Genomic DNA, 27113 nt, shown 5'->3' with positions numbered 1-27113 from the left:
GAGCTACTCCTTTGATTACCAATTGGTTTTAGGATGGAACATCATCGGTTTTTTTGAGTAGGCAACTCTGCTCTTATGCGGTTTTTATTGTGTACAAGCTCATTGAAAAACTTATCATGATAGAATATGTTGACAACATATTTTGGTCAGCAAAAACAGAACCTTACTAGTCTAGCTTGCCATAACACTTAAACCAAAGTAAAATCTACAAGTATAAATGTAAAAGTATCAAAACCTGAAGCTACTGTACGGAGATCCTAACAAGAGCATTTTCTACAATTTTCTGAAAAAAATTGAATTCAGAATCCTACAATCTATTTTGCAGTGTAACCCAAGAAGCAACACTAGGAACACCGCTGTAGTTAACAAACATAAGGTAGCAACCAGGAGGAGCAATCTCACCTTTAGGAGGTGCATCACCCTGCAACCGATAGTTCCCTGCATCGTTAGCTACAAAACTTGTAAGTTTCAAGATGAGAAGTCATTGGCTCATGGAGAAACTGTGAGTCGTAAATGGTGGATGGTACAAATATAGTTACCATTACATCCTTTTGCTGAACTAATCCAGGAACAGCTATATTACATACAAAATCAATTTTTTGTCCATAGTTTTAAGTCTTTGTTTTTGTAAGGTAAACATAGGTCTAATCTGTTGGAAGTGATGGGTCAAGACAAGGAGGATCGAATTTCTCAAGGGAAAGTATAGTAGGGAATTTCACATTCTTGAATTGATATCCTGGATTGGTGTTACTTCCAGCAACAAAACATTCTTACATCTGGGAGTTGCTGCTGATGAATGGTACATCCCAGGAATTGTAGTGGGTGCTAAAACCTTAAACCGTTGTCCATTAGGCTTTCAAGGGGAATACAAAAACGGTGTGAAAATTGGTTCATCAGCAAATTGCCATCCTGAAGCTCCTTTCTTAGCATCATTAAGGGTGATTGCATCACCATTAGGTAAATTCAACAGGTTGCTCATAATACGAGCTGATGGCATTGTCTCGATTTCCCATTTGCCTGCCGGGTCTAGGACTTTGATTCGTCTGCAAGTGTCTAAGGCTGGAAGGAAGATTCCTTCCTTCTCGGCCTTACCAAAGGCTAAAGGTTGTCCACCACCACAGACAATGATTTCTATATTGAGATTAGGGTCGTTTTGTAGGTTAATTGGTAGGATTATAGAGGTTGCTGAGCCTGGACAGTTTCTAGCTCCACCAGGCAAATCAGGATATCTTTTAACTATTCTGTTGGCTCGTACATCGAAAAGCATGGCCTTAAAGTTTGCTAATATGAAGAGGTTTCCATCTGGTGCAAGGTGAATGAAGGGATAGAGGTTGTTCTCATGTATATCAGTTGTAGTCTACTTTTCCTGGGCTGGGTACACCTTCTGGAGCAATAAATTCATAGTTGAAAGCACGACGTCTACCAAACATTACATAACTTCTATCACCTAGCATTGTTTTGGTAGCATACCATCTCATGTCTGATAGCTTTACATTCGATTCTCTCCAATCGCAGGTGTCGCATGATTTGTAGTATTGAATGATTTTCTCGCCTTCTTCCCACCCTCCCGTGTTTATTAGAGTACCATCTGGTGAAAGTCCTCCACTTAAACACCAAGGATTAGTCAGCACCTGGAGCAGCAACAAAAAATGTTGGGGTAGGTTAATAGTTTATTTATGTCTTCATTGTTCAAAGATATATAGCTCAAAATATTGCATCAAATAGCATAAAAACTGAAAATGTAGCTACTTTGATTATATCTTTCGTGTTCAAAGATATGAAGCTCAAAATGTTGTATCAGATAGCGGGAACACATAATATATAGGGACTATTATGAACACGGAGGAGGTATGTATTGCATCCTTGATCTATATAGGATTGAGATATTTTTTAGTACAAGTTAGGCTGAGGGAAGGGGATGACTAAGGTGGCAGTGAGCGAACTTGGTTCCTCTTGGAAAAAGTGGTACATGCTCCGACTGAAACAAAACACGGTTCTCACACAGGATAGAGGTTTGAACATATAGTTATTTTAAAACCAAAATGTATATATGTTGGTATATCATCCAAGCTATATAGTTGATCTAAAGATTTTGTCAATTGAATTAGTGTTGTGCATCTTTTGCTAGGAAAAATTCTGAGACAAGAAGATATAAAAGCGTAAAAGATGTATGAGTAGTGTATACGATGATATTAAGTACCTTGAGAGTTCTAACTTTGTTGGTTGCAATATCATATTCAATAGCATGAGCATAACAATCAAGTGTATTATTGGTGTTAGGAAGTAGTCGACAACGATCAGGAGGCAACTCAATAGCTGATTTACCTAATGAAGTTGCATCAAACATCACAATTCTGTCATTAGGCATCAACTGCAAATGCATGCCTCAAACTCCTGCATTCTCAACTGTCAATTCCCATTTTCCTGGGAAATTTGTTTCTGCTATTCCACCTGCTTGAGGTTCTTGTTTGGGCACATCTTTAGCTGGCTCAGCTTGCTTTATGGGTTGCTCTGGAACCGTTTTGGGTGGCTCCGGCTGCTGTATGCGTTGCACTGGCTCAGTTTTGGGTTGTTCGTTTTGCTGTATGGGTTGAACAGGCACAGTTTTGGGTGGCTCAGGTCGCATTTTCTTCTTCTTCTTTAGGTTTTTCTCCTTCTTTATGAGTTCCTTCTCCATTTTCTTGTTAAGTTGTTTCTCCTACTTTATAAGTTCCTTCTCCTTCTTTAGTTCTTTTTTCTTTATCTTGTGTAGGTTCTTTTGCTTCTTAAGTTCCTCCTTCTTTGTTTCAAGCTTCTTTTTGAGTTCCTTATCCTTTTTATCTATTTTTACATCATGTTTCTCATTTACATGTTCGTTTTCTCCTAATTTACGAACGCCAGGAGGATTACTAAGAAGTTCTGTTCCTGAATCAACATGTTCATCATCATCTTGTTTATGATATTCATCTTATTGACTAGGAAATCCCAAGAAAAAATGGGCCGAGGAGAGAAACAAGAAATACACACTTGATTAGTAAACAAAAGGTAGACATTTCTATTATTTGTGCTTATTTTATTATTATGTTTCTATTTACTCATCATTTATTCCTATTTTAAGGGAAAAATTAAAAAAAAAAAAAAACATATTTGTCTCTTGTTTAATTTTCTCCTCATTGGTTTCTTTTCTTTAGCTTGGATATCTTTATGCTATTTGTTTTGGGGAGCCTTTTGTTTTGTTTGGTTAGTGTATGGTTCTTTGCAGTTGTTTCTATTTCTAGCTAAGCAAATATGAGGATTTGAGAGAATAATGACAAATTAATAAGCTATAAGTTTCTAAAATCTAAGTGCCCAAAATTATAGGCCAATAGCACTAAAGGTAGATAATGAGCAACTCTAACTAGTTTAGGTTTAAAATAATTAAATGTACAACTTGAAAATATTATTCTTGAGTATTACCTTTTAATATTTTCATACTAGAAGTTAAATATTGATTTAATACAAGGAAAAAAAGTGTACACAAGAAGTTGCAACGGTACCAACATAATCAGAACTCATTTCAATTATAATTGTATACTTCAGCCATATCTAAATAAAATTAAATAATTTTGCTAATATTTTTGAAAAATTTTTTGCTCCATGAGGTTTGAACATGGTTTGTTGTTGTCACATTGAAAGGCTCCTACTAATTTAACCAACACATATATTAGCATTTATAAATATATATTTTTATACATAACTTGAATGCTATTAGTTGAAAATATTGATGGACCTTGGATCCACATGGTGTAAACTCAATTATTTAAGCTATATAATACGAGTAATATAAGAATTCTTCTATCTCAGCTTTTATTCATCCAATGTGGGCTACATCTTCTCTAGGTTCTAGCAAGATTGCATTCGTTAATTGATGAAATGACAATGGAGTTCAAAAACTTAATTTGAGGAGGATGCAACTAGGGTAACAATCATGCCTTAGAAACAGTAAAACAAAACGTAATAATAAAACCAAGTAAATGCAGCAAAGAAAACAAATCAACGCTTCATTGTAAGCAAAGTCGACTCGGCTTATTCCGAGTCCTATTGCTTTGAATGTCGTCTCGAATTTTAGGCCTTTACCACCTAAGCCGAGTTGACCTTTGCTTTTGGAAAGTTGTTTGGCTAAAATTTAAAACTTCTTCATATGGGAACGTTTTGAGCTCCTTTTTGCAATCTTTTCAATTGCATCTCTACATAATCTATTAATTAAAATTGCGACCAAAAACACATTAAAAATCACCAAAATAGGTTAGCTGCTCAAAAACAGTGTAATAACATAAAATAAAAAAAATCTATAACAACCTATAAAATCCGACGAATCTACCAAAAAAAAAGCATAAAAATGTATAATATAAGTGTAAATCATCACACTTATCAAACTCCCCCAAACTTAATCTTTTTCTCATCCTCGAGCAAACTCAAGGTGAATAATAATAACGAAAAATGTTAAAATATGGTCTTTAAAGGTCATAATCAACTTATTATAGGGGTGTTTGGCAAATGGCTGTTAGCTAGTAGTTAATAGCTGATTTTATTAACTGTTTTGACCTGCTGATTTAGGATCCATTGCTATGAGTAGCTTGTTCAAAAACAACTTATTAATACCAATAAGTTGTTTCGACCAACTAATTTACTAAACATTAGTATTGACTGGTTTGACCATCCAACATTCTATTTGTACTAAAATAAGCTAATATTGGTTAATAAGCTATTTTGCCAAACACCCATGTTTCTCTTTCTAATCTTCTTTAATACTATTGTAGCCAAATGAACTAAGTAACCTAACTATTTTCACTATACATGCCTAAAACTCAATCACGACTAAACAAATGCGTATATTCTCTAAGAATTTTTGACGAAACTACGGGAGAGTTTTTACCTAGTGACTTTACATTGTCAGAAGCACATCGAGTTATTTTACCTTAAGTAACATCCTCTAAGTGTGATTGAATACACTAATAAATTCATAGATTAGCTCGATTCGCCTTAGATTTTTGGCCATTGATGTTATGAAGATGATTCGTTTCTTTAATGGCCTAAACTTCAAATATTGATGAGGATATTGAACATAGCCCAGATTAATGTTCTTTGCTACTGTTTCTTAGTGTACTCTTTTGCTATTTTTTAGTTTATGTTTTTTTAGACTAACTAATGGTTAGTTATTTAATAACTCCTTACCATGGTTAGTTAGACATATTTTTGTTCCCTATATAAAGGGCGCGTTAGTTATTTCTGTTTGTTTCCATTAAGGTTTTATTTTCTCTCATTCTATCATGGTATCAGACTTAGGTCTCATTGTTGTCTAATTTTTGTTTATTTTTGTTTATTTTTTTTATTTTATTTGTGTTTTTTTACATAAATTTGTTTTGTTGGTTTATCAAGAATTGCTTTCTTTTATCCTCTTCCTTTCTTCCTCTCACATGGAACCTGTACCAGAAAATCAACCCACCACTGTGCATACCTATATCTCTAAACCGGCAACCGATCCCACCCAAGATCCAAGCAGTGTTTATTATTTACACCCTTCGGATTCCGCTAGCATCAAGTTTCGGTTGTGTTTGATGGCACTTGTTTTAGTAATTGGAAAAGGTCCATGATTATAAGTCTTGATGAAAAAATTAAATGTCTTTTGTTGATGGTAGTTTCCCCCAACCTCCTGATGGATCTTTAGATGAACGCGCATGGAAACGATGCAATAACATGGTGATCAGTTGGCTCATTTCTTCTTTAGAGAGGCATATCGCAAAAAGTATCATGTATTTCAAAACTGCCAATGCCATTTGGACTATTGAGTCTCGATATGGTAATCCATCTTCTTCACAAATGTATAGGCTACAAGAGCAACTCCTCAATAATTCTCAAGAACCAAATATGAGTGTGGCTGAATATTTCAGTAAAGTTAAATCTTTATGGGATGAAATAGATGACCTTAGACCTTTATCCACTAGTGGAAAAAAACGTATTTGCTGCGTATCATTTGCTGCGGTTTTTGTATATACGCAGCAATAAATAGGAAAAAGAATTAGAAGAAAAAAAAACCATTAATTGCTGCGGTTTTAAGGTGTGACCGCAGCAAATAGTCCGTAGCACAATTAATTGCTGCGGTTATGGTATGGCCCGCAGCAAATAAGTGAATATTAAACTAAAAAATAAATAAATAAATAAAACATAAGCATTATTTGCTGCGGTTATTGAAAGACCGCAGCAAATAAGTATTAAAAAAAAAAAAGTGAAGAAAAACTTCAAAATGCAGACAGACACAGCTCCGCGGCACGCGGAGTACATTCTAACCCAGATAAATTTTTTTTTTTTTAAAAAAACTATTATTTGCTGCGGTTTTTTAAGAAGCCCGCAGCAAATAGTTGGTTCAAAAAATATAAAAACCGCGTTTTAACGTTCAATTGCTTGAAACCCTAAACTAACTTTCTTCAAAAACCCACGACGATGACTGTCTTCTTCTTCAAACTCTTCAATTTCAGAAAATTTCTTCAAAAACTCACGAAAAATCTCTTCAAGTTCTTCAAGTTTTTCAAATCATATAACTCTACTGTGTTTTCTCTTCATTTTGTTCATCATCTTCCAAACCCAACGACTTTGTTTAAGTTCTTCAAGTTCCTATGTTGTTGAGATTTGTTGCTTCATTAACCACCCATTGCACGAATTTCCTTCTCCATCTTTGTTTAAGTTCTTCAACCCACCATTGTTGGTTTTCCTTCAAAAGCCACGAAATTAGGGCTAGTCTTGTTCTTTTTCAAGTCATTGTGTTTTAATAAGAATTTAATCTCTTTTTATACTAATTTTGATTTTGTTTTTCATTGTAGGTTACATAATCTTATTGTAGAAACAAAATTATCATATCTCATTACCAAGGTATGTATTTTATATTTGAATGTGAATAATTTACTTATGTATATATATAGTTGTATATTTGAATGTGAATAATTACTTATGTATGTGGTATCAATGGTTCAATGGGTAGTTGTTCTTGTAAACGACATCATGTAAGATTATAATCATGTAATTTAATTATATTTGCTAGTATTAAACCTGCTTTGCTTTATTATCTGTGTGAAGAAATTTGGAAGTAGAATAGTGGCTTTTTCTTATCGAAAAGCGGCTAAGAAACTGAAGAGATTTAAAGAACCTCAGAATGAAATGAGATTTATATACATTACTTATAAAATACAAGATGATATCTTTTAGCTAATAAACAATTCTTTTAGCTTCAATCAGGTTCAAAAGGTTTGTTGCTTTTGTGTCATTATTTTTATGTTTATAAAGATTTAAGATTGAACGCACGATGTTTGTGAATGATCAAGTTCCTTGGTGATTGATTGTTGATAATGTATTATTCATTTTCTATTTTTAGGATTAAGTTGGTATTCTAATGTACTTCTAGGATGTTAATTATTTATGTTTTTGGATGAGTTTAATGCTTATTTGTGTTTTGTTGGATTTGCAGATTGATAGTTTGCCACGTCGATGTTTATTCGATGGACAAAAATTCTCAACTCGTCGAATCCACTGTTCACTTTCGCAAGCTGCTTTCTATATGAAACATGAAGGATTGAATCTCAAAAACCGAGAGCTTTTGATGTGTGACACTCTTTTTGGAGTCAAGTATTCATTATTTTTATGACTAGAGTAAGTTTAAAAGTAATTGTGTCAAGTTTAAAAGCACCTTTTGATTTATTAGGACTTTAATTTGTATATGATGTACATATTATTATATCATATATACGATCGAGAGTTTACAAAGAGATTATTGGTGATTATTGCAGTTAATTGGTGATTATCATTGGATTAATCATTGTTTATTATATTGTACATTATTGGATTATTTAATACTATTAAAAGAAAACAGCAAAAAAAAAAAAAAAAAAATTACAACTCCATGGCACGCGTAAAACTCCGCGGCACGTGGAGCACCTTCTGGAGCAGCAAAACCAAAAAAAAAAAAAAAAAAAATTTCTATTTGCTGCGGTTTTGAGGCTGACCGCAGCAAATACTCCTCTTTTGCTGCGGTTATGGGTTGACCGCAGCAAATAATGCCCTTTTTTGCTGCGGTTATTAACCGCAGCATTTAAATTAGGCTATTTGCTGCTATTACTATTGCTTGGGGCCAAAACCGCAGCAAATAATGGCCAAAAAACCGCAGCAAATGAGGTTTTTTCCACTAGTGATCCCTTTGTACTTGCAACCCCACCACAAACTTCATCAAGATTCAACAGGATCAAAGAGTCATGACATCCTTGATGAAAGTAGACCCACAATTTAATCAAGTACGCTCCAACCTTCTCATGAATAAAGAACTTCCTGATGTTAGTGAAGTTTATCGCATGCTTTTACAAGAGGAAAGTCATAAGAATCTTAACAAACCTTAAATCTCTTTGGAACCTATGACATTTGCAACTGATAAATGGAAGAATCATCACCATGGCAAGATCAACAATAATACCACTCCTGATGGTACTAAACATGGGGTTAATAAGAAAGGCGATATTGCATTATGTGCTGGATTATTGCTTAAAGATGTTCTTTTTGTACCTATTTTCACTTTAACCTTATCTCTGTATATAAAATTTGTATTGATATGGATGTGACTATCACTTGCTAAACAATCTTGCTTTCTACAGGATCTGTTAAAGAAAATCTTTTTGCATCTTGGTGATAGTAACCAAGGCTTGTATTACACAATGGTCCAAAAGACTTTTGCTACTCCCAAGGATCATGCGTGTACCACCCTTATATCCTTCAAGACTATGATTGAACATGCTAAGCTATGGCATTTGAGATTAGGCCATGCCCATTTCTCAAAGCTAAAAGCACTTTTTCCAGATATTGATACAAAAGGAATTAAAGATCCTTGATTTGTACTATTTTCCCCGCTTCAAGACAAACTAGGCTTCCTTTTCATGATAACTACATAAAGACTGCTCATATTTTTGATCTTCTTCATATTAACATTTGGGGTCCTTACCCTCATAGAACATATAATGGTTGTAATTTTTTCTTAACAATCATGGATGATTATAGTCGTTTAGCTTGGTTGTATTTGTTGAAAAATAAATCCGATTGTGTTGATATGATTGAACATTTATTTGCCTTTGTTGGACCTCTTGAGTTTTGATGATGACTACACTTTATTTAAGCGAATATGTTTCTAGAGATTGTGTGCAGGTCGATATCCGATTGTGATTATGATCGTTGATAGTACCTATGACTTAGCTTATGGAAACGTACATGTCAAAAGGTTTCAAAAGATGTTAAGCGAAGTATATCGCTTGGGATGTAAAATGGAGATAGCAGATCTACTGTTCCCAAGTTGGATGTTCTAGCTAAACTGAAGTCTGGAGACATCACACTGTTCCTAAGCTGAAGTTTGACTACGTTAGCTGAAAATTCTGGTTATTATATTTTAATTATTATTTTTAGTTAATGTATTTAATAAAATTAATTTATTGCAGTAGTAATTTATAAAAATTAATTGGCAAACCTTTTCTAAAATAAAATTAACGTTTTTAATTTTAAAGATCCTTTATTTTAGGATCTATATTTAGTGAATCCTGGATTTGCTAAATATAGAACTAGCTGTTATTGAATTGGTCTTAGCTATCATTTTTAACCGGTCTTTATTCCTAAAAGTTAGCAAGTAACCATTCCCATTAAGAATAACCGTTTCTATTAATAGTAAAAACGTTCCAGCAGTTGGTACTGGAACAGGAACAACTGTTGAAGAAACTGCTGCTTAAAGGGAACAGAACCTATTTTTAGTAAATGGGAACAGCGGTTATTGTTGTTTTAACCGTATGATTGATTTATTCAAGTCTTGTGGAAATAACCGTCTGGTAGCTTAATCCACATTATTCCCATGATTATTTTGGATAAGGAATAATGGATTGGAATATTCCATTTTAATTAAGGATTTTAGCTCTATAAATAGTGGACTCGGTTATTCTTCAAAACTTGCCTTAGTATGAGCCATTAAATCATACGTTATTTTGGGAGATTTTTACAAGAAAATTATGTTTTGAAAAATTGCCAATTAATTTATAATATTTTCTTGTGCAACTCATTGATTTTATTTTTAGAGAATTTTTATCCTTTTGTAAGGGTTTTTGAGAGAATTTGTAATTAGACTCGGGTGAGTCTAAGGGGGAATTAGATAGCTTTTAGTGAAGCTAGAGAAGAGATTAGCTTTGAGTAAAGCTAAGGAGAAAGCTTCTAGTGAAGCTAGTGGAGAGAATTAGCTTTTAGTGAAGCTAAATTTGTTGCTTTGAGTGAAACAATTTGAGAGAGAAGTTGGCCTAGTTGATGCGCTTCGAGTGAAGTAAGATGTTTAATGTAATTGTAACGAGTTGCCTTAAACATAGTGGAGAATTTAGAAATCCCGTGGGGTCGTGGTTTTTCCTTCTGTTTAGGCCCAGAAGGTTTCCACGTAAAAATCTCGTTGTCTCTTTCATTTATTTTGCTCTAAGTTTAAGCTTTATTTATTTTATTCAATTCCGCAAAAACAGGGCAAAAACGCTTAAACTAGTAACAACAACAATTCACCCCCCCCCTCTTGTTGCTGTTCCCGTTCCTAATTGAGTCTACAGCTTTTATATCGTATGTTCACTCTTTTTAAACAATTAGGTATTGAACACCAAAAAAGTTGTAGAGCTACTCCCCAACAAAACGGCGTGGTTGAACGCAAGCACAAACATCTTTTAGACACGCTAGGGCTGTATTTTTTCAATCTAATGTTCCCCAAAATTTTTGGGGTGAATGTGTTATGTGTGCTGCTTACATTAGTAATCGTCTAACTCTTAAGTGCTTGAATAACATGTCACCTTATCAAAATTTTTTTTGCAAAGCTCCTAATAATGACCACTTACGAGCTTTTGGTTGTCTTTGTTTTGTGTCTACTCTAAAACATGGCCGACCACAATTTGCAACGCGAGCCAACACATGTGTCTTCCTAGGCTATCCCTATGCTCAAAAAGCATACAAAGTATATGATCTCAATACTAAACAGTTCATTGTTACACGAGATATAATTTTCCATGAGAAGCATTTTCCTTTTCACCAAAAGATTCTTAATCCTATACCTTTTTTCCACTTTTTATTTACCGTCATGTACTATCCCTGACACACACTATGAATATGAATTTTCTTTGCATACACCTAATACTACTTCCTACTCACTTTTACCTACTAGATTACACAACACCAATTCTCCTCCACATGCTACACTACAACCTTCACACGTTAAACCTACTTTTTCCAATGACACACTTCACCAAACTTCCCCATTACACGTTTCCCCACATCCTACACATGACTTAGTTAACTCCAATTCTTCGCCTACTGATAACATATCCCATACACCTCCATCTTCACATGAACCAATTCTCCCACGCAGAAATTCACGCTCACTAAGACCACCTGCACATTTAAATTACTATATTTGTAATCTTGTTTCATTTCAATCTTTACCTAATGTTTCTCAAGTGTTCTTGGTTAAGCAATCTCAGTGGTTTGAACCAAAGTCTTACAAAGATGCTGCAAAACATGAAGTTTGGAGATATGCTATGCAAAAGGAACTACAGGCCTTGAATGATATTAACACTTGGGATTTGGTTTCCTTACCTAGTGGTAAAAAAGCCATTGGTTCAAAATGGGTATAGAAAGTCAAGCTTCGTTCTGATGGTAGTTTGGAGCGATACAAGGCGAGACTCATTACCAAAGGGTTTCATCAAAAGCATAGTATTGACTTCCAAGAGACTTTCTTACCCATTGTTCGATTTACTACTGTCAGATGCCTTATTGCCTTAGCTGTCAGTCGTCATGGGCTAATATTTTAGCTCGACGTCAATAACGCCTTCTTACATGGCGACCTTTATGAGGATGTCTATATGCAAATCCCTGATGGTTTGAATTGTTCTCTAAATTTGGTTTGTAAGCTCAAAAAATCTCTTTACGGGCTTAAGCAAGCCTTGAGACATTGGTTCTCAAAGCTCACCACATAACTTTTCTTTCAAGGCTATACTCAATCCAAGAATGACTACTTCGTTTTTACAAAGCGCACGGATACTTCGATCACTATATTGGCCGTTTATGTTGATGATATTCTCATCACTGGGAATAACATCTTTGTCATACAGTCAACTAAGGCTTATCTACATAAAATTTTTGGAATCAAAGATTTAGGAAAACTCAACTACTTTCTTGGTTTTGAAGTTACATACACCGAGGATGGTCTTATTTTGAGCCAAAGGAAATTTACTCATGATTTACAAAAAGATTCTGGTTTGGAATCCTTTAAACCAGTGGTCACACCCTTACCTCTCATCCTCAAACTTCAATCCAACGATTCCCCTCTTTATTCCAACCCCACCCTCTATCAATCTCTCAAGATCTGAAATATCAATTACTTTCTCCAATTCACAAAATGGGATATTAATTTTTTGATTCTATTTACTTAGTACTCTTAATTTGTAATTAGCATTGTATTTCCTTTGTCAAATTATGAGAAAATAATTTTTCTTGTTAATTGCAATTACATTTGATATGGAATTTTAAATTAACCCAAATAAACAATTTAGAATAGAAAATATATTAACTAATACTCTAATAGATTGTACACAAAAGAAGAACAAGAGTATTTTAATTGCAAAAGTACACATATTGATTTTTAAATTGAACAACATGAATTAATCCAGAAAATAATTAATAATTTGGATCTATGAAGTGTAAAAAAAAAAATTAAAAAAAAAAATTGTAAAAGAAAACAAAAAAGTCAACTTGTTTTCTCAGGCGGCTCCTAATCTCCTATCACCCAAATTCGTTCTTCGGAGTAGTATTTATTCCTTTTTTGTCGTTTTTTCATAGAAATGATTTATAGAAGTATTTTTAATCCAACTAATTTTCCATACGTTGTGAGATGGTGTTTTTCTATTTTCCTTCAAATTTGATTTGTCTCATTATTAATTTATAATTTATAATCCAACTATTTTAATATATTATTACTTTTTATTTTCTCTTATTTTCAAACTAACTAACAAAAAGACAAAATAATTACTTTGGCCATCCTAAATTGAATCTCCTTTTAAAAAAAATGATTATTTCAATCTCTTTATCATTCCCTTGAAAAAAATTATTTGGCAAAATAGTTTATCGGACGATTATAGCTTTTTTTGATACAAATAAAGGAATAGATTGTCAAAGTATTTAATGTTAATGTTTGGTAAAATTAGTTGATTGAAACAACTTATTGTTATGAATAAGCAGTTTTTGAACAAACTGCTTATAGCTACGGGTTCATAATCAGCTGATCAAACCAGTCAATAAAATCAGTTAGTCAAATCAGTCACTGTAATCAGTTATATCAGTCATTTGCCAAACACCTCAAACTCAGAACATAGTGGAGTAAAATATTAAAGTGATATTTTAGTTAACGATTTTTCTAACCTATGAAACCTGGTGCATCGGTTTAGATAATAAATTTGGTAATTACTTCCTCCATTTCAAATTAGTTGCAATATTAGAAAAATAGCATTATTGATTCATCACTCTTAATTTGTGATTAGTTTTTAATTTATAGACTAAAAAATAGTCAAGTGAGATCTTATTTGATTCATCTCATTGCAAAGATTATTAATATCAAATTTTTGTAAATTCTTATTATACATAATTAAAGATATTAAAAATTAAATTAATGTATTGGACTACGTGAAAAAGCAAACGTTGCAAGTAAATTAAAACAGTGAAAGTATTTTAAATTTAATGGAAAAAAATATCTTCTAAAATAGATAAATGTAACATTATCTTAAAGAAGATTCTAATAAAATTTCAAAGATTAATTTTATTGTCTAAATCTATAGATCTGAATCTTGATAACTAGTATATAGATTAGAAAAATAGTTTTTAGATAAAATAGGAGTATATATATTTCCATACGTGTTTATTTCCCGAAAGTCAAACAACCTTGTAACATAATTACGTGTTCATCTCCTCTTTCCTTTTCTTCCTAATCAAAAGGTATTATTATTTGGAAGACACTGAACTCTTGTAAGATCATAAGCTGAGAACCCAAGACAACCGGCCCGGCTACTATATATAGCGATGACCACCGTAGCAGTGGCAGTTAATATCTCCAGTAACGGGCCGTTAGATGGGCTGTTGATAATTTGTTGTGTCATGCTGATCGATTTGTGCTTGTTCATGTCATGCCCATCATCACCCACATTCCTGCTCCTTGTAAGTTTTTATTCTTCCTTGTTTAATTTTTGTATTCGAAGGTAGAATGGAGAATTCATACGGATAAAAGGAAAAGAAAATTAATTTAATTATAATCGATATAAAAAATTGGAAGTGATGATCAGATTAACTCATGATTCTTAATTTTTTTTATTATTTCTCTTTTATTTAAGAATTATAAAATAATTTCTTTGGATTTTAATAGTTGCCACGGTTTCTGTAGCAATTATTGTTCATCAATTAATCTTATGTAGCATATAATTCTAGATGTATAATGTAAAACATAATCAAGTAGGATCTTATTTGATTTGTATTAATGCATATTTTCATAATATGAACTTTTTAAAATTTTTTATCACATGAAATTACAGATATTAAAAATTAAAATTGTGCATTGGATAGAGTAAAAAACAGAAATGTAACGAGTATAGCGATGGGCATGGGTTGGATTTGGGTTGGGTCCAGCAAGATCCAGATCCAGACCCTAATTTTTTCATTGGACCAGACCCGGATCCGTAGGGTCTAAAAATTTTGGACCCGGACAAAGTTCAAAATCACGTAATGTTCAAAAATATAATAAAATTTCAAATCAAAAAATTAAATATACATGATAGCTAATATATGATTTTTTAAATAATGATATAAATGAGTCCATGGGTCGGATCAGGATCTCAAACGTGTAGAGCCGAAACCGGACCCTGGCCCTAAGGTAATGGATCCAAATCCAACCTGGATCCATAGGGTCCAAAATTAGGTGGACCTAGACTCTTTAAATTAGGGTCGAGTCAGTTCTAGACTCTTAGGGTCCAAGACTCATGCCCATCCCTAGTAACGACAATTTAAAACGAAGGAAAGTATATTTTTGAAACTTTTATTTTAAAAAAAATATTTATTATGTTAATTTTGATGAGTCTTCCTTTAAATTCTTTTATATTAGAAGTATCATTTTGTGAGCCCAAAAAAGTGGGTTTTGAGAAGCCAAAATTTTATACTTTTCTAAAATGTATTCTTATAAGGGAATTAGGGGTATGAATCAAGTAAAATTGGATGTCTCTATTAAACACCACTACACTAATTATTATAATAAATTAAAATATATTAATTAACAACAACTTAAATAATGAATTAATTACATGCAAGATATTTTAAATTTCGAAATTCAAAAACACAAAAAAAATAAAAAAATAAAATAAAAAAAAATTTCTAGTCGCACAAACCAGTCGCACAAAAAGTGCGACTCTGCCTAGGTCCAGTCGCACTTTTTGTGCGACTGGTTTGTGCGACTCCTTCCCAATTTTTATTTTTTTTTCAAGCCAAAAATCGAACCGGTTAATTACTTACCGAATCGTTACCATGCTCGTCTTGGTATGCCATTGATGTTCGATGTAGAGTTCTAGCTTGTTTAGGTTAACGTAGTGTTTTTAGAGAGTTTTTAGAGAGAAAGTATCGTGTTTGAATTCGAATATACTACAATAACGCCTCTGAAAATTCAATATATATAGAGTTCCGATAATAATGTTATTAAGCGATGATAGTATTATTAAGTGCCAATTACATTTGTTAAACATTTTTAAAGTTAAGTGGCATTTTTGTAATTTTTTAAAGGCCAGGGGTAATATCGTAATTTCATTAGAAGGGTGGCGATAAAATGAAAAAGGTGGCGACAAATAATAATTCCCTTTTACAATTTCTAGGAATTTCAGATTTTTTGGCAACCAAAGAAATGAGGATAATACTATTTCCTAGGAAATTAAAATTCCAAGGGTAATGTAACAGAGGGTAACCAAATAAGCCCTAATAATACAAATTACTAGTACAGAAACTAATACACGAATTTATATATGATTATGAAATATATAAAAATATAATTTTAAAATTCAAATAACAATGCACGTATATAAAATCATGATTAAATTTATCGAATACATTGTTTTTTCAAAGAATTAATTTTTCAATAAAATAATTAAAATAAAATAACATTATCATAGCACAATAATACATTAAAATAAAATAATATACTATAACATTTATGAAATAAAAATAACTTAAAAAATAATTTAATTAAACATAATAAATTTTATAATTCGAAGTTCAAACAAATAAAAAAAATAAAAAATAATAATAATAAAAAAAATAAATTCCAATCACACAAAAAGTGCGACTCCACCTAGGTCCAGTCGCACTTTTTGTGCGACTCACCCTAGGCACAGTCGCACATTTTGTGCGACTGGTAATATTATTTTTTTTAAAAAAAAAATTTTCGAATTTTTAATATTCAACACTACGACACTAATTATTATAATAACATTATCATAATATAATAAATTAAAATATATTGATTAACAACAACTTAAACAATAAATTAATTACATGCAAGATATTTTAAATTTCGACATTCAAAAACACAAAAAAAATATTAAAAAAAAAAAAAAAAAAATAAAATTCTTGTTATACTACTCCGTTAAAACCCTTTATACTACTCCGTTAATAACAACTATTAAAGATTTCTTCAAAAAATACATTATACACCATTATTCCAATTTTATCATATGTCTTCACAGAGACTTTAAGAATACAATTATAGAAGCAAATCCAAGAAACTAAGACTAAAATTGGATTATTGTTAATTATTCAAGAGGTAATTTTCTAAATTTCTTTCCATTTTCATAGTATTTACGTATAGTTGTTAGGAATAAATTGAGTAGATTGTGTATTGCACAATGTACTTTATAATTGCTTTGTAAATTGTGTTTTTTTTTGGGATAAACCATAGAATAAAGAAAGGAAAGAATTGGGTTTAAATTTGCACAATGTTTTTTATAATTGCTTTGTAAATTGTGTTTTTTTTAGGATAAACCATAGAATAAAGAAAGGAAAGAATTGGGTTTAAATTTGCACAATGTTTTTTATAATTGCTTTGTAAATTGTGTTTTTTTTAGGATAAACCATAGAATAAAGAAAGGAAAGAATTGGGTTTAAATTTGCACAATGTTTTTTATAATTGCTTTGTAAATTGTGTTTTTTTAGGATAAACCATAGAATAAAGAAAGGAAAGAATTGGGTTTAAATTTGCACAATGTTCTTTATAATTGCTTTGTAAATTGTGTTTTTTTTGGGATAAACCATAAAATAAAGAAAGGAAAGAATTGGGTTTAAATTTGCACAATGTTCTTTATAATTGCTTTGTAAATTGTGTTTTTTTTGGGATAAACTATAAAATAAAGAAAGGAAAGAATTGGGTTTAAATTTGCACAATGTTCTTTATAATTGCTTTGTAAATTGTGTTTTTTTTGGGATAAACTATAAAATAAAGAAAGGAAAGAATTGGGTTTAAATTTGCACAATGTTCTTTATAATTGTTTTGTAAATTGTGTTTTTTTGGGATAAAACGTAGAATAAAGAAAGGAAAGAATTGAGTTTAAATTTGCACAAACTTTTCTATTTTTTACAAAATTGGAAAGTTCTTGATAAATATTTATATGATCGATTCTTTCTTACCAATGATTTTTTTTTTTGTGATAATATAATTTTAAATAGTATTGTGGTGACTAAATATCCCAAAATACAATCAATTATATGTCATTATTCATTAATTTTAGATTGTATTGCAATTTTTATTTTTACGAGTAATAATTATTCAAGGGTTCATAATTGTTGATCTAATTGAAAGATCATTTTGCAGCGCAGCATTAACGTGTAAACGGCAACAACAAAATGGCTTTCAATGATGCATCATCAAGGTAACATAAACAACTCTTTCTTTTCTACCCAATTTTTTTTTTACACCAATTTGGAACGGATTATAAAAGAACATGTAATATAAGAGTAGACATTAAGTTTTAATAGGCTGTTTTTTTATCAACTTGTCAAGTATGGGTCCGTTTCACGAGCCCATATAATTACTCAATTTCTAAAATATAAATGGTTACGGACCTGATTCTTCTAAAGATTTGACTGATAATCATAGTTGTTGTGCTTCTAGCGAAAATTTCGACCATGAAAGTGGTGAAGAAGGGTTATTTTCGAGTTCCCAGTCTGTGATTAGTGAGATAAGTAGCATTAATGGTGAGGTATTCTTGGCATCTGAGCCTAATTCGGTGCCCGATTCACCCGCTTCAGTGGACCTTGAAAGAGTGTTGATACTAGCAAGTTAGAATTAAGTGCTGGATTGGAGGCTATTACGGATGTATTGGCCCTGGCTGAGGATCTTGATGTAGAGGGTAGTGAAGGGCGCGATTCATCCTTGTTGGGTGGTGATGAAGTAAACAATGAAAAGATAGTTAGAACAATGAGCAGTCAGTGTGCTTTCGATGAAGATTTGATGATTCGAAGGCTGTTCTTTGTCGAGGGAAAGCACCCATGCCGTTGTCTGTAGACCATAAAGTATGTCATTAGCTGCTTTCGTTTTTCTTCTAATATTTGGTTTTTTGCTTTATTTGGCTCCAGAATTTCGTAAGGCTAATTACATCATATACTTTCTAGCCTGATCGAAAAGATGAATGGGATAGGATAGAAGCTGCTGATGGCAAAGTCATACAGTGGAATGGATATCGTGTTTTTGGTGATCTTGCTATGTCGAGATCAATCGGTAAGCATTTTTAAATAGAAAGGCTAAACTGGGTTCATCGTTGATTTCTGTGTATGATAGTGCAAGAACAATACCCTTTTTTTTTAATTTGAAAAGAACCTACAAATCACATTAAATCAAGCGAGGCCAAAGTTACAAGACTTTGAGGAAAATGGTCTTGTGTCCATACCTCAGTACATTAGGAGTTTGAGTCTTGTCCAAATTTTCAAATCGGTAAGATCCAAACTGTGCTCAAAGTTAATGTGTAATTGAATTGTTGAATCTGATTGCAGTTTATGAAGTTATATACTGCTTTCATATGATTTGACAGTAATCGGGAAAATGTTTGAGCTTTTTGTCGTAAACTCCCTTTTTTGTGATCCAAACCGGTGTAAATGAATGTTTCAACTTATACTATTTGTGACTAGCCTTGTAATTATATGGTAGGCTCAGTGTCACATGATTCGCTAATCGCCTCACGAATTTAAGAAAGCGAAATCATGGTCGGTTTTGGCTATTTATGAAGCATTTTGAGCGAATCACAAATTCAAAAAGCGAACTAACCAGCGAGTTATGTTTCACTGGGTAGCCTCACTTTGTAAATAGTAAAGGTGTTTATTCGGGTTATTGGGTCGGTTTCGAGTCACGTTTTTCGGGTCGGTTCAAAATCGGGTTTATTGCCCACTTTGTAAAATTCATTTTAAAGTTGGGTTCCAGTTATAAGATCGGGATAATCAGGTCTATATTGAACACCTCTAGTAAATAGTTAGCATTGGTTGTCATTAGTTGTGTGGAGAAATCATATTCCGTGAGACATACATCTGGATTTGTATGAATCAATAACCGATATTAGATTGAAGTAGTTTTAGGAAGGAGGAATGATACTAGACAAGAGGTCAGGAACTATTAAGATTATCTTACCTTTTGTAGGTGATAAATTTCATGTGCGGGTATTTGATTAAAAGAGGTGTAGACATACATCTGGATGTGTTCTTCCAAATTTTCTCCTTCCAGATTCTTTTTCCATGGCAAAGTTCAACGACCAATAACGATTATGATAGGTCAACTATAATAGCATTATTGGGAGAAAGCTTCATATGCATTTCAAATTGGAATAGCTTAAGTTACAGGTGCCGAAGATTTTTGATCGGAGGCCAAGAGTAAAACTATAGTAGTTTAGAGCTCAATGATTACTATGTTTGAGGCTATGTTACTCGGATCCTCCATTTTCTCCGGCACACTAGTGTCCGGTACGACAGGTACAGATACCGGTGTCGGACACGTTAAACAAGTACTATTCGTCTCTCTAGGGCCAAAAACCCGATCTTAAATTAATTGTTTTTTTGCTTTTCGGATGAAAGGGTCTCTTTTTCTTTGTGATTCTATCCTTGCTAACACTGCATTAACACTTGTTAGATGATAATACTCATCACATATCGTTTTGCTTTCGTTCAGGTGATCGTTATTTGAAACCATGGATTATACCAGACCCAGAAGTGACAATCGTTCAGCGGGCAAAAGACGACGATTGTCTTATACTTGCCAGTGACAGTTTATGGGACGTATTGAGCAACGAAGAAGCGTGTGACGCAGCACGAAGGAGAATTCTTCTATGGCATAAAAAGAAGGGCGCTAACATCACACCGGACAGAGGCAACAGTGTCGATTTAGCCGCTCAAGCAGCTGCAGATTACCTCTCAAAGCTTGCTCTCCAAAAGGGAAGTAAAGACAACATTACTGTCATTGTGGTTGACTTGAAGCCTCTACTTTGATACAATTTTCTTATATGAAAATGTCTTTCTTACTTTTTTTATTCTCATCCATGTTTTTCAATTCTCCTTTAATACTTCCTCTGTTATTTTAGTTGCCCCAAAACCAATTTTGCATTATTCATTATTCTATGGCATTTACATATTATGACTAGTATACAAGTAAAAGAAACATAGTCATGTGATATCTTATTTTATTTGTCTCGCCGCAAATTTTTATGGTATAAGTATATAACTACTCCTATTCCAAAATAAACTTCTTATTTGCCGTCTTACGATGACACGGTCTTTTACAAGACTTGCTGAATATTTTATTCTTTAGGTCCTAAACGCTAAATTAAACTACAAAGTATAAAATATCTATTTTATCTATTTTCATTTTAATTTATTTATGTGATCCCTTACAATATATTTTCACCATCTACCTTATCACGACTTCAATCACAAAAATTTTATCTTTCATAATTCCTGTAAACATTCCTAATAAAAACATTTATGAACAGAGAATAAACATATATAATAGACTTTTGCATTAAGAACAGTATAAAAGTATTAACATACACAAGGAAACATAATTTAGCTTTTAGCAAGAACATCAGCAACATTGAAGGGCAAAAATTTACAGACGCAACTGAACGAAGATGCAGCAACGCAGGGAAAAAGGAAGACGTGTCACGAAATCCACAAAGACGACTTGGAAGACACAGCAAGGTGCCCTATATATAACTCGGTCCGCTATATTCGGGACAAAATATCCCGCACATAAACAAGATGCCATCCCACTCCCTAATACGCACAATAATGACCACAAACACTCGTATTCTCGACATTTGCATCGAACATATAGTCTAATACTAAAAATGATTATGAAATGTTTTAGTTAGAACTAATGCCAACACAATCCCATACTCTGGTTGGTCCTGAAATATACTATACATGTTCTTCAGCTACAATCAGCCCATTTTTAAAAGATGGGCATAAAAATATATGTTACAATCCATCATTATGTAATGTAATGCTGCTGACATATATTTTCTACCTCATATAACTACATGTCAAAAAAAAAAAAAAGAAAAAAAGAATTGACATTTTGCCAAAATGAGGAACATTTTTTACCTTTCATGTTTTGGTTTTTAACTTCCTATGAGGCTTCAAGTCAACCACAATGACAGTAATGTTGTCTTTACTTCCCTTTTGGAGAGCAAGCTTTGAGAGGTAATCTGCAGCTGCTTGAGCGGCTAAATCGACACTGTTGCCTCTGTCCGGTGTGATGTTAGCGCCGTTCTTTTTATGCCATAGAAGAATTCTCCTTCGTGCTGCGTCACACGCTTCTTCGTTGCTCAATACGTCCCATAAACCGTCACTGGCAAGTATAAGACAATCGTCGTCTTTTGCCCGCTGAACGATTGTCACTTCTGGGTCTGGTATAATCCATGGTTTCAAATAACGATCACCTGAACGAAAGCAAAACGATATGTGATGAGTATTATCATCTAACAAGTGTTAATGCAGTGTTAGCAAGGATAGAATCACAAAGAAAAAGAGACCCTTTCATTCGAAAAGCAAAAAAACAATTAATTTAAGATCGGGTTTTTGGCCCTAGAGAGACGAATAGTACTTGTTTAACGTGTCCGACACCGGTATCTGTACCTGTCGTACCGAACACTAGTATGCCGGAGAAAATGGAGGGTCCGAGTAACATAGCCTCAAACTTAGTAATCATTGAGCTCTAAACTACTATAGTTTTACTCTTGGCCTCCGATCAAAAATCTTCGGCACCTGTAACTTAAGCTATTCCAATTTGAAATGCATATGAAGCTTTCTCCCAATAATGCTATTATAGTTGACCTATCATAATCGTTATTGGTCGTTGAACTTTGCCATGGAAAAAGAATCTGGAAGGAGAAAATTTGGAAGAACACATCCAGATGTATGTCTACACCTCTTTTAATCAAATACCCGCACATGAAATTTATCACCTACAAAAGGTAAGATAATCTTAATAGTTCCTGACCTCTTGTCTAGTATCATTCCTCCTTCCTAAAACTACTTCAATCTAATATCGGTTATTGATTCATACAAATCCAGATGTATGTCTCACGGAATATGATTTCTCCACACAACTAATGACAACCAATGCTAACTATTTACTAGAGGTGTTCAATATAGACCTGATTATCCCGATCTTATAACTGGAACCCAACTTTAAAATGAATTTTACAAAGTGGGCAATAAACCCGATTTTGAACCGACCCGAAAAACGTGACTCGAAACCGACCCAATAACCCGAATAAACACCTTTACTATTTACAAAGTGAGGCTACCCAGTGAAACATAACTCGCTGGTTAGTTCGCTTTTTGAATTTGTGATTCGCTCAAAATGCTTCATAAATAGCCAAAACCGACCATGATTTCGCTTTCTTAAATTCGTGAGGCGATTAGCGAATCATGTGACACTGAGCCTACCATATAATTACAAGGCTAGTCACAAATAGTATAAGTTGAAACATTCATTTACACCGGTTTGGATCACAAAAAAGGGAGTTTACGACAAAAAGCTCAAACATTTTCCCGATTACTGTCAAATCATATGAAAGCAGTATATAACTTCATAAACTGCAATCAGATTCAACAATTCAATTACACATTAACTTTGAGCACAGTTTGGATCTTACCGATTTGAAAATTTGGACAAGACTCAAACTCCTAATGTACTGAGGTATGGACACAAGACCATTTTCCTCAAAGTCTTGTAACTTTGGCCTCGCTTGATTTAATGTGATTTGTAGGTTCTTTTCAAATTAAAAAAAAAGGGTATTGTTCTTGCACTATCATACACAGAAATCAACGATGAACCCAGTTTAGCCTTTCTATTTAAAAATGCTTACCGATTGATCTCGACATAGCAAGATCACCAAAAACACGATATCCATTCCACTGTATGACTTTGCCATCAGCAGCTTCTATCCTATCCCATTCATCTTTTCGATCAGGCTAGAAAGTATATGATGTAATTAGCCTTACGAAATTCTGGAGCCAAATAAAGCAAAAAACCAAATATTAGAAGAAAAACGAAAGCAGCTAATGACATACTTTATGGTCTACAGACAACGGCATGGGTGCTTTCCCTCGACAAAGAACAGCCCTCGAATCACCACAATTTAGCAATACAGATCAAGTAATTTACTCCCTTCTATTCATCTTAAGAGTCTCATTTGACTTTTTACGGATTTTAAAGAAGAGTTAAAAGTAGGACACTAAAGGTAGGAAAGAGAGTGGTATTATGGGTTTTTAATGGAGGAAAATTAGTATGGATAATGAAGGGTATAATTGAAAATAGGATAAAGCTACTAAGAGCATAAAAGTCAAAAACCCATACTAAAAATAAAAATAGAACAATTAAGATGACTTGACCATAAAAGAAAATGGGACACATTATAATGAAATGTCACGTAATTGAATCTTATTAAGCTTTTATTTCAAGTGAAATATCTAGCGCTATATGTATAGAAACGGAATTATGTTGCATTTACACTTTTTAGCGTAAAACGAACTATTATATGAGGTGGTGTGATGAAATATATAACATATTCTAGGGCTAAAATTATTTATTAATGCTTTTGATTAAGTTGAATCCTTAAAAAAGAACTGATAGTGAAAATGAGTTTTATGGTAATTGATTTCATAAAATGTGTTATTATTTTTATGATAATTGATAATTAACCTCTAATTCTCAAATATGTATTTTTCTACGCAATTTTCAGTAAATCTTAAAAAAAAAATAATTAAAACAGATGAAGTATAATAATGAATCTTACATATTAATTTCCTTAAGTAAACTACATTAAATTTTCATTATCATTTTCAGTATTTTATACAAATAACCAAATAAAATGTTAGTCACCATTGGTAGACAAAACGATAAAGAGAATAATGAGTCTATATATACCTCCAAATCCGATTAAGTGATTCAGATCCGAGCACTAAGCTTCTTACACTTGATTTTCTTACATAGTCTACAAGTCCGGCCGAGATATTTTCATATTCAAGCAGCAAGGTCTCAAACTTCACCTATAACACATTGAAATTAATTTTATAAGTAAAATTAAATATATGAAGCAGAATAAACACAATCATTAAACTTATTGAAAGATTTTTTTAACAAAATAACATTAACTATTCATCCCTATTCCAACAACTTAAAACTGATGACCAAATGAGCCGTAAGAGTAATATAAATGAGTTGAGATGATAAAAACACAAGAGCTACTCTTGTGAGAGACCGCCTCTCAGTTAGACAACCTCAAACAAGGAGTTTACATTCTAATAATATGTATGAGATGAGATAGGCTTTTTAACCTGTGAACAAAATTCTTTCTTATATACAATCCTTAAAGTTGTACATATCATTTCCTATAAATTTTATAGTTATTAATCTATATTTATAAGTACGGCGCACAATATTTTTTTTGCTACAGACTCTTAAAATTTTAAGTCCGACCTTAAACCACCTCATACAACAACCTATGAAAACACGATGCAACACAATGCAACGAAGGGAACTAAAGACTATGAAGTGGTTACCTCGCCAGGTTTATAAAGCCTCTTATAATGTAGAAAGATTGCTTGAGCTTTTTCTCTTACATCCTCCATATACTTTGCTACTACTTTCGAGTCTAATTCTGTTATAGGAATACTAGTTCCCGCTGAAACCATTATTCCATTATCATTATAGTTAGAAACTCAGTCCCAAGAAATTAATTCAATTAAAAATTTAAATCATAATCAAGATCTCGTAATATGTTATATACTCTAATAAAAAACATAAAACTTAGAGGTTCAGCAAGGAGCTAGACATAGTACAATGTGTTTGATGGTTGAGGTTCCATAATATGTTATATTTTTGTAAAGTTTTTTTTACTTATTTTATTTAGACTCAAGCTAAACATTTTAAAAATAATCTAAAATAATTTTTTTTAATAAACTTACTTATTTATTTAGGCTCAAGCTACACAATTAGTACTTGTCACAATAGAGACATCCAATTTTACTTGATTCATACCCCTAATTCCCTTGTAAGAATACATTTTAGAAAAGTATAAAATTTTGGCTTCTCAAAACCCACTTTTTTGGCCTCACAAAATGATACTTCTAATATAAAAGAATTTAAAGGAAGACTCATCAAAATTAACATAATAAATATTTTTTTTAAAATAAAAGTTTCAAAAATATACTTTCCTTCGTTTTTAATTGTCGTTACTAGGGATGGGCATGAGTCTTGGACCCTAAGAGTCTAGAACTGACTCGACCCTAATTTAAAGAGTCTAGGTCCACCTAATTTTGGACCCTATGGATCCAGGTTGGATTTGGATCCATTACCTTAGGGTCAGGGTCCGGTTTCGGCTCTACACGTTTGAGATCCAGATCCGACCCATGGACTCATTTATATCATTTTTTAAAAAATTATATATTAGCTATCATGTGTATTTAATTGTTTGATTTGAAATTTTATTATATTTTTGAACATTACGTGATTTTGAACTTTGTTCGGGTCCAAAATTTTTAGACCCTACGGATCCGGGTCTGGTCCAATGAAAAAATTAGGGTCTGGATCTGGATCTTGCTGGACCCAACCCAAATCCAACCCATGCCCATCGCTATACTCGTTACATTTCTGTTTTTTACTCTATCCAATGCACAATTTTAATTTTTAATATCTGTAATTTCATGTGATAAAAAATTTTAAAAAGTTCATATTATGAAAATATGCATTAATACAAATCAAATAAGATCCTACTTGATTATGTTTTACATTATACATCTAGAATTATATGCTAAATAAGATCAATTGATGAACAATAATTGCTACAAAAACCGTGGCAACTATTAAAATCCAAAGAAATTATTTTATAATTCTTAAATAAAAGAGAAATAATAAAAAAAAAATTAAGAATCATGAGTTAATCTGATCATCACTTCCAATTCTTAAAAATTAACTGCCACTGCTACGGTGGTCATCGCTATATATAGTAGCCGGGCCGGTTGTCTTGGGTTCTCAGCTTATGATCTTACAAGAGTTCAGTGTCTTCCAAATAATAATACCTTTTGATTAGGAAGAAAAGGAAAGAGGAGATGAACACGTAATTATGTTACAAGGTTGTTTGACTTTCGGGAAATAAACACGTATGGAAATATATATACTCCTATTTTATCTAAAAACTATTTTTCTAATCTATATACTAGTTATCAAGATTCAGATCTATAGATTTAGACAATAAAATTAATCTTTGAAATTTTATTAGAATCTTCTTTAAGATAATGTTACATTTATCTATTTTAGAAGATATTTTTTTCCATTAAATTTAAAATACTTTCACTGTTTTAATTTACTTGCAACGTTTGCTTTTTCACGTAGTCCAATATATTAATTTAATTTTTAATATCTTTAATTATGTATAATAAGAATTTACAAAAATTTGATATTAATAATCTTTGCAATGAGATGAATCAAATAAGATCTC

At 32.4% G+C, this 27113-nt stretch overlaps 1 protein-coding gene and 1 pseudogene across 1 annotated transcript; one reads left to right on the top strand and one right to left on the bottom strand.

The window, feature by feature from the left end:
• The first annotated feature begins 18173 nt into the window (after positions 1 to 18173).
• On the top strand, positions 18174 to 20746 carry LOC130815615 (protein phosphatase 2C 53-like; annotated as a pseudogene).
• A 583-nt stretch (positions 20747 to 21329) lies between these two features.
• On the bottom strand, positions 21330 to 26035 carry LOC130815614 (probable protein phosphatase 2C 6). Its single transcript, XM_057682105.1, has 6 exons — positions 26002 to 26035; positions 25177 to 25298; positions 24542 to 24663; positions 23686 to 23767; positions 23481 to 23586; positions 21330 to 22046 (listed from the first exon to the last, which is right to left on the bottom strand). Exons 1-6 carry the CDS (start codon positions 26033 to 26035, stop codon positions 21712 to 21714), a joined length of 801 nt encoding a protein of 266 aa, XP_057538088.1. The 3' UTR covers positions 21330 to 21711.
• Between the last annotated feature and the right edge of the window lie 1078 nt (positions 26036 to 27113).

The sequence above is a fragment of the Amaranthus tricolor genome, chromosome 6, assembly GCF_026212465.1.
Source record: "Amaranthus tricolor cultivar Red isolate AtriRed21 chromosome 6, ASM2621246v1, whole genome shotgun sequence".
Classification (NCBI taxonomy): Eukaryota; Viridiplantae; Streptophyta; class Magnoliopsida; order Caryophyllales; family Amaranthaceae; genus Amaranthus; species Amaranthus tricolor.
The sequence above is the reverse complement of the archived record's forward strand: the minus strand, read 5'-3'. Positions and strand labels throughout refer to the sequence as shown.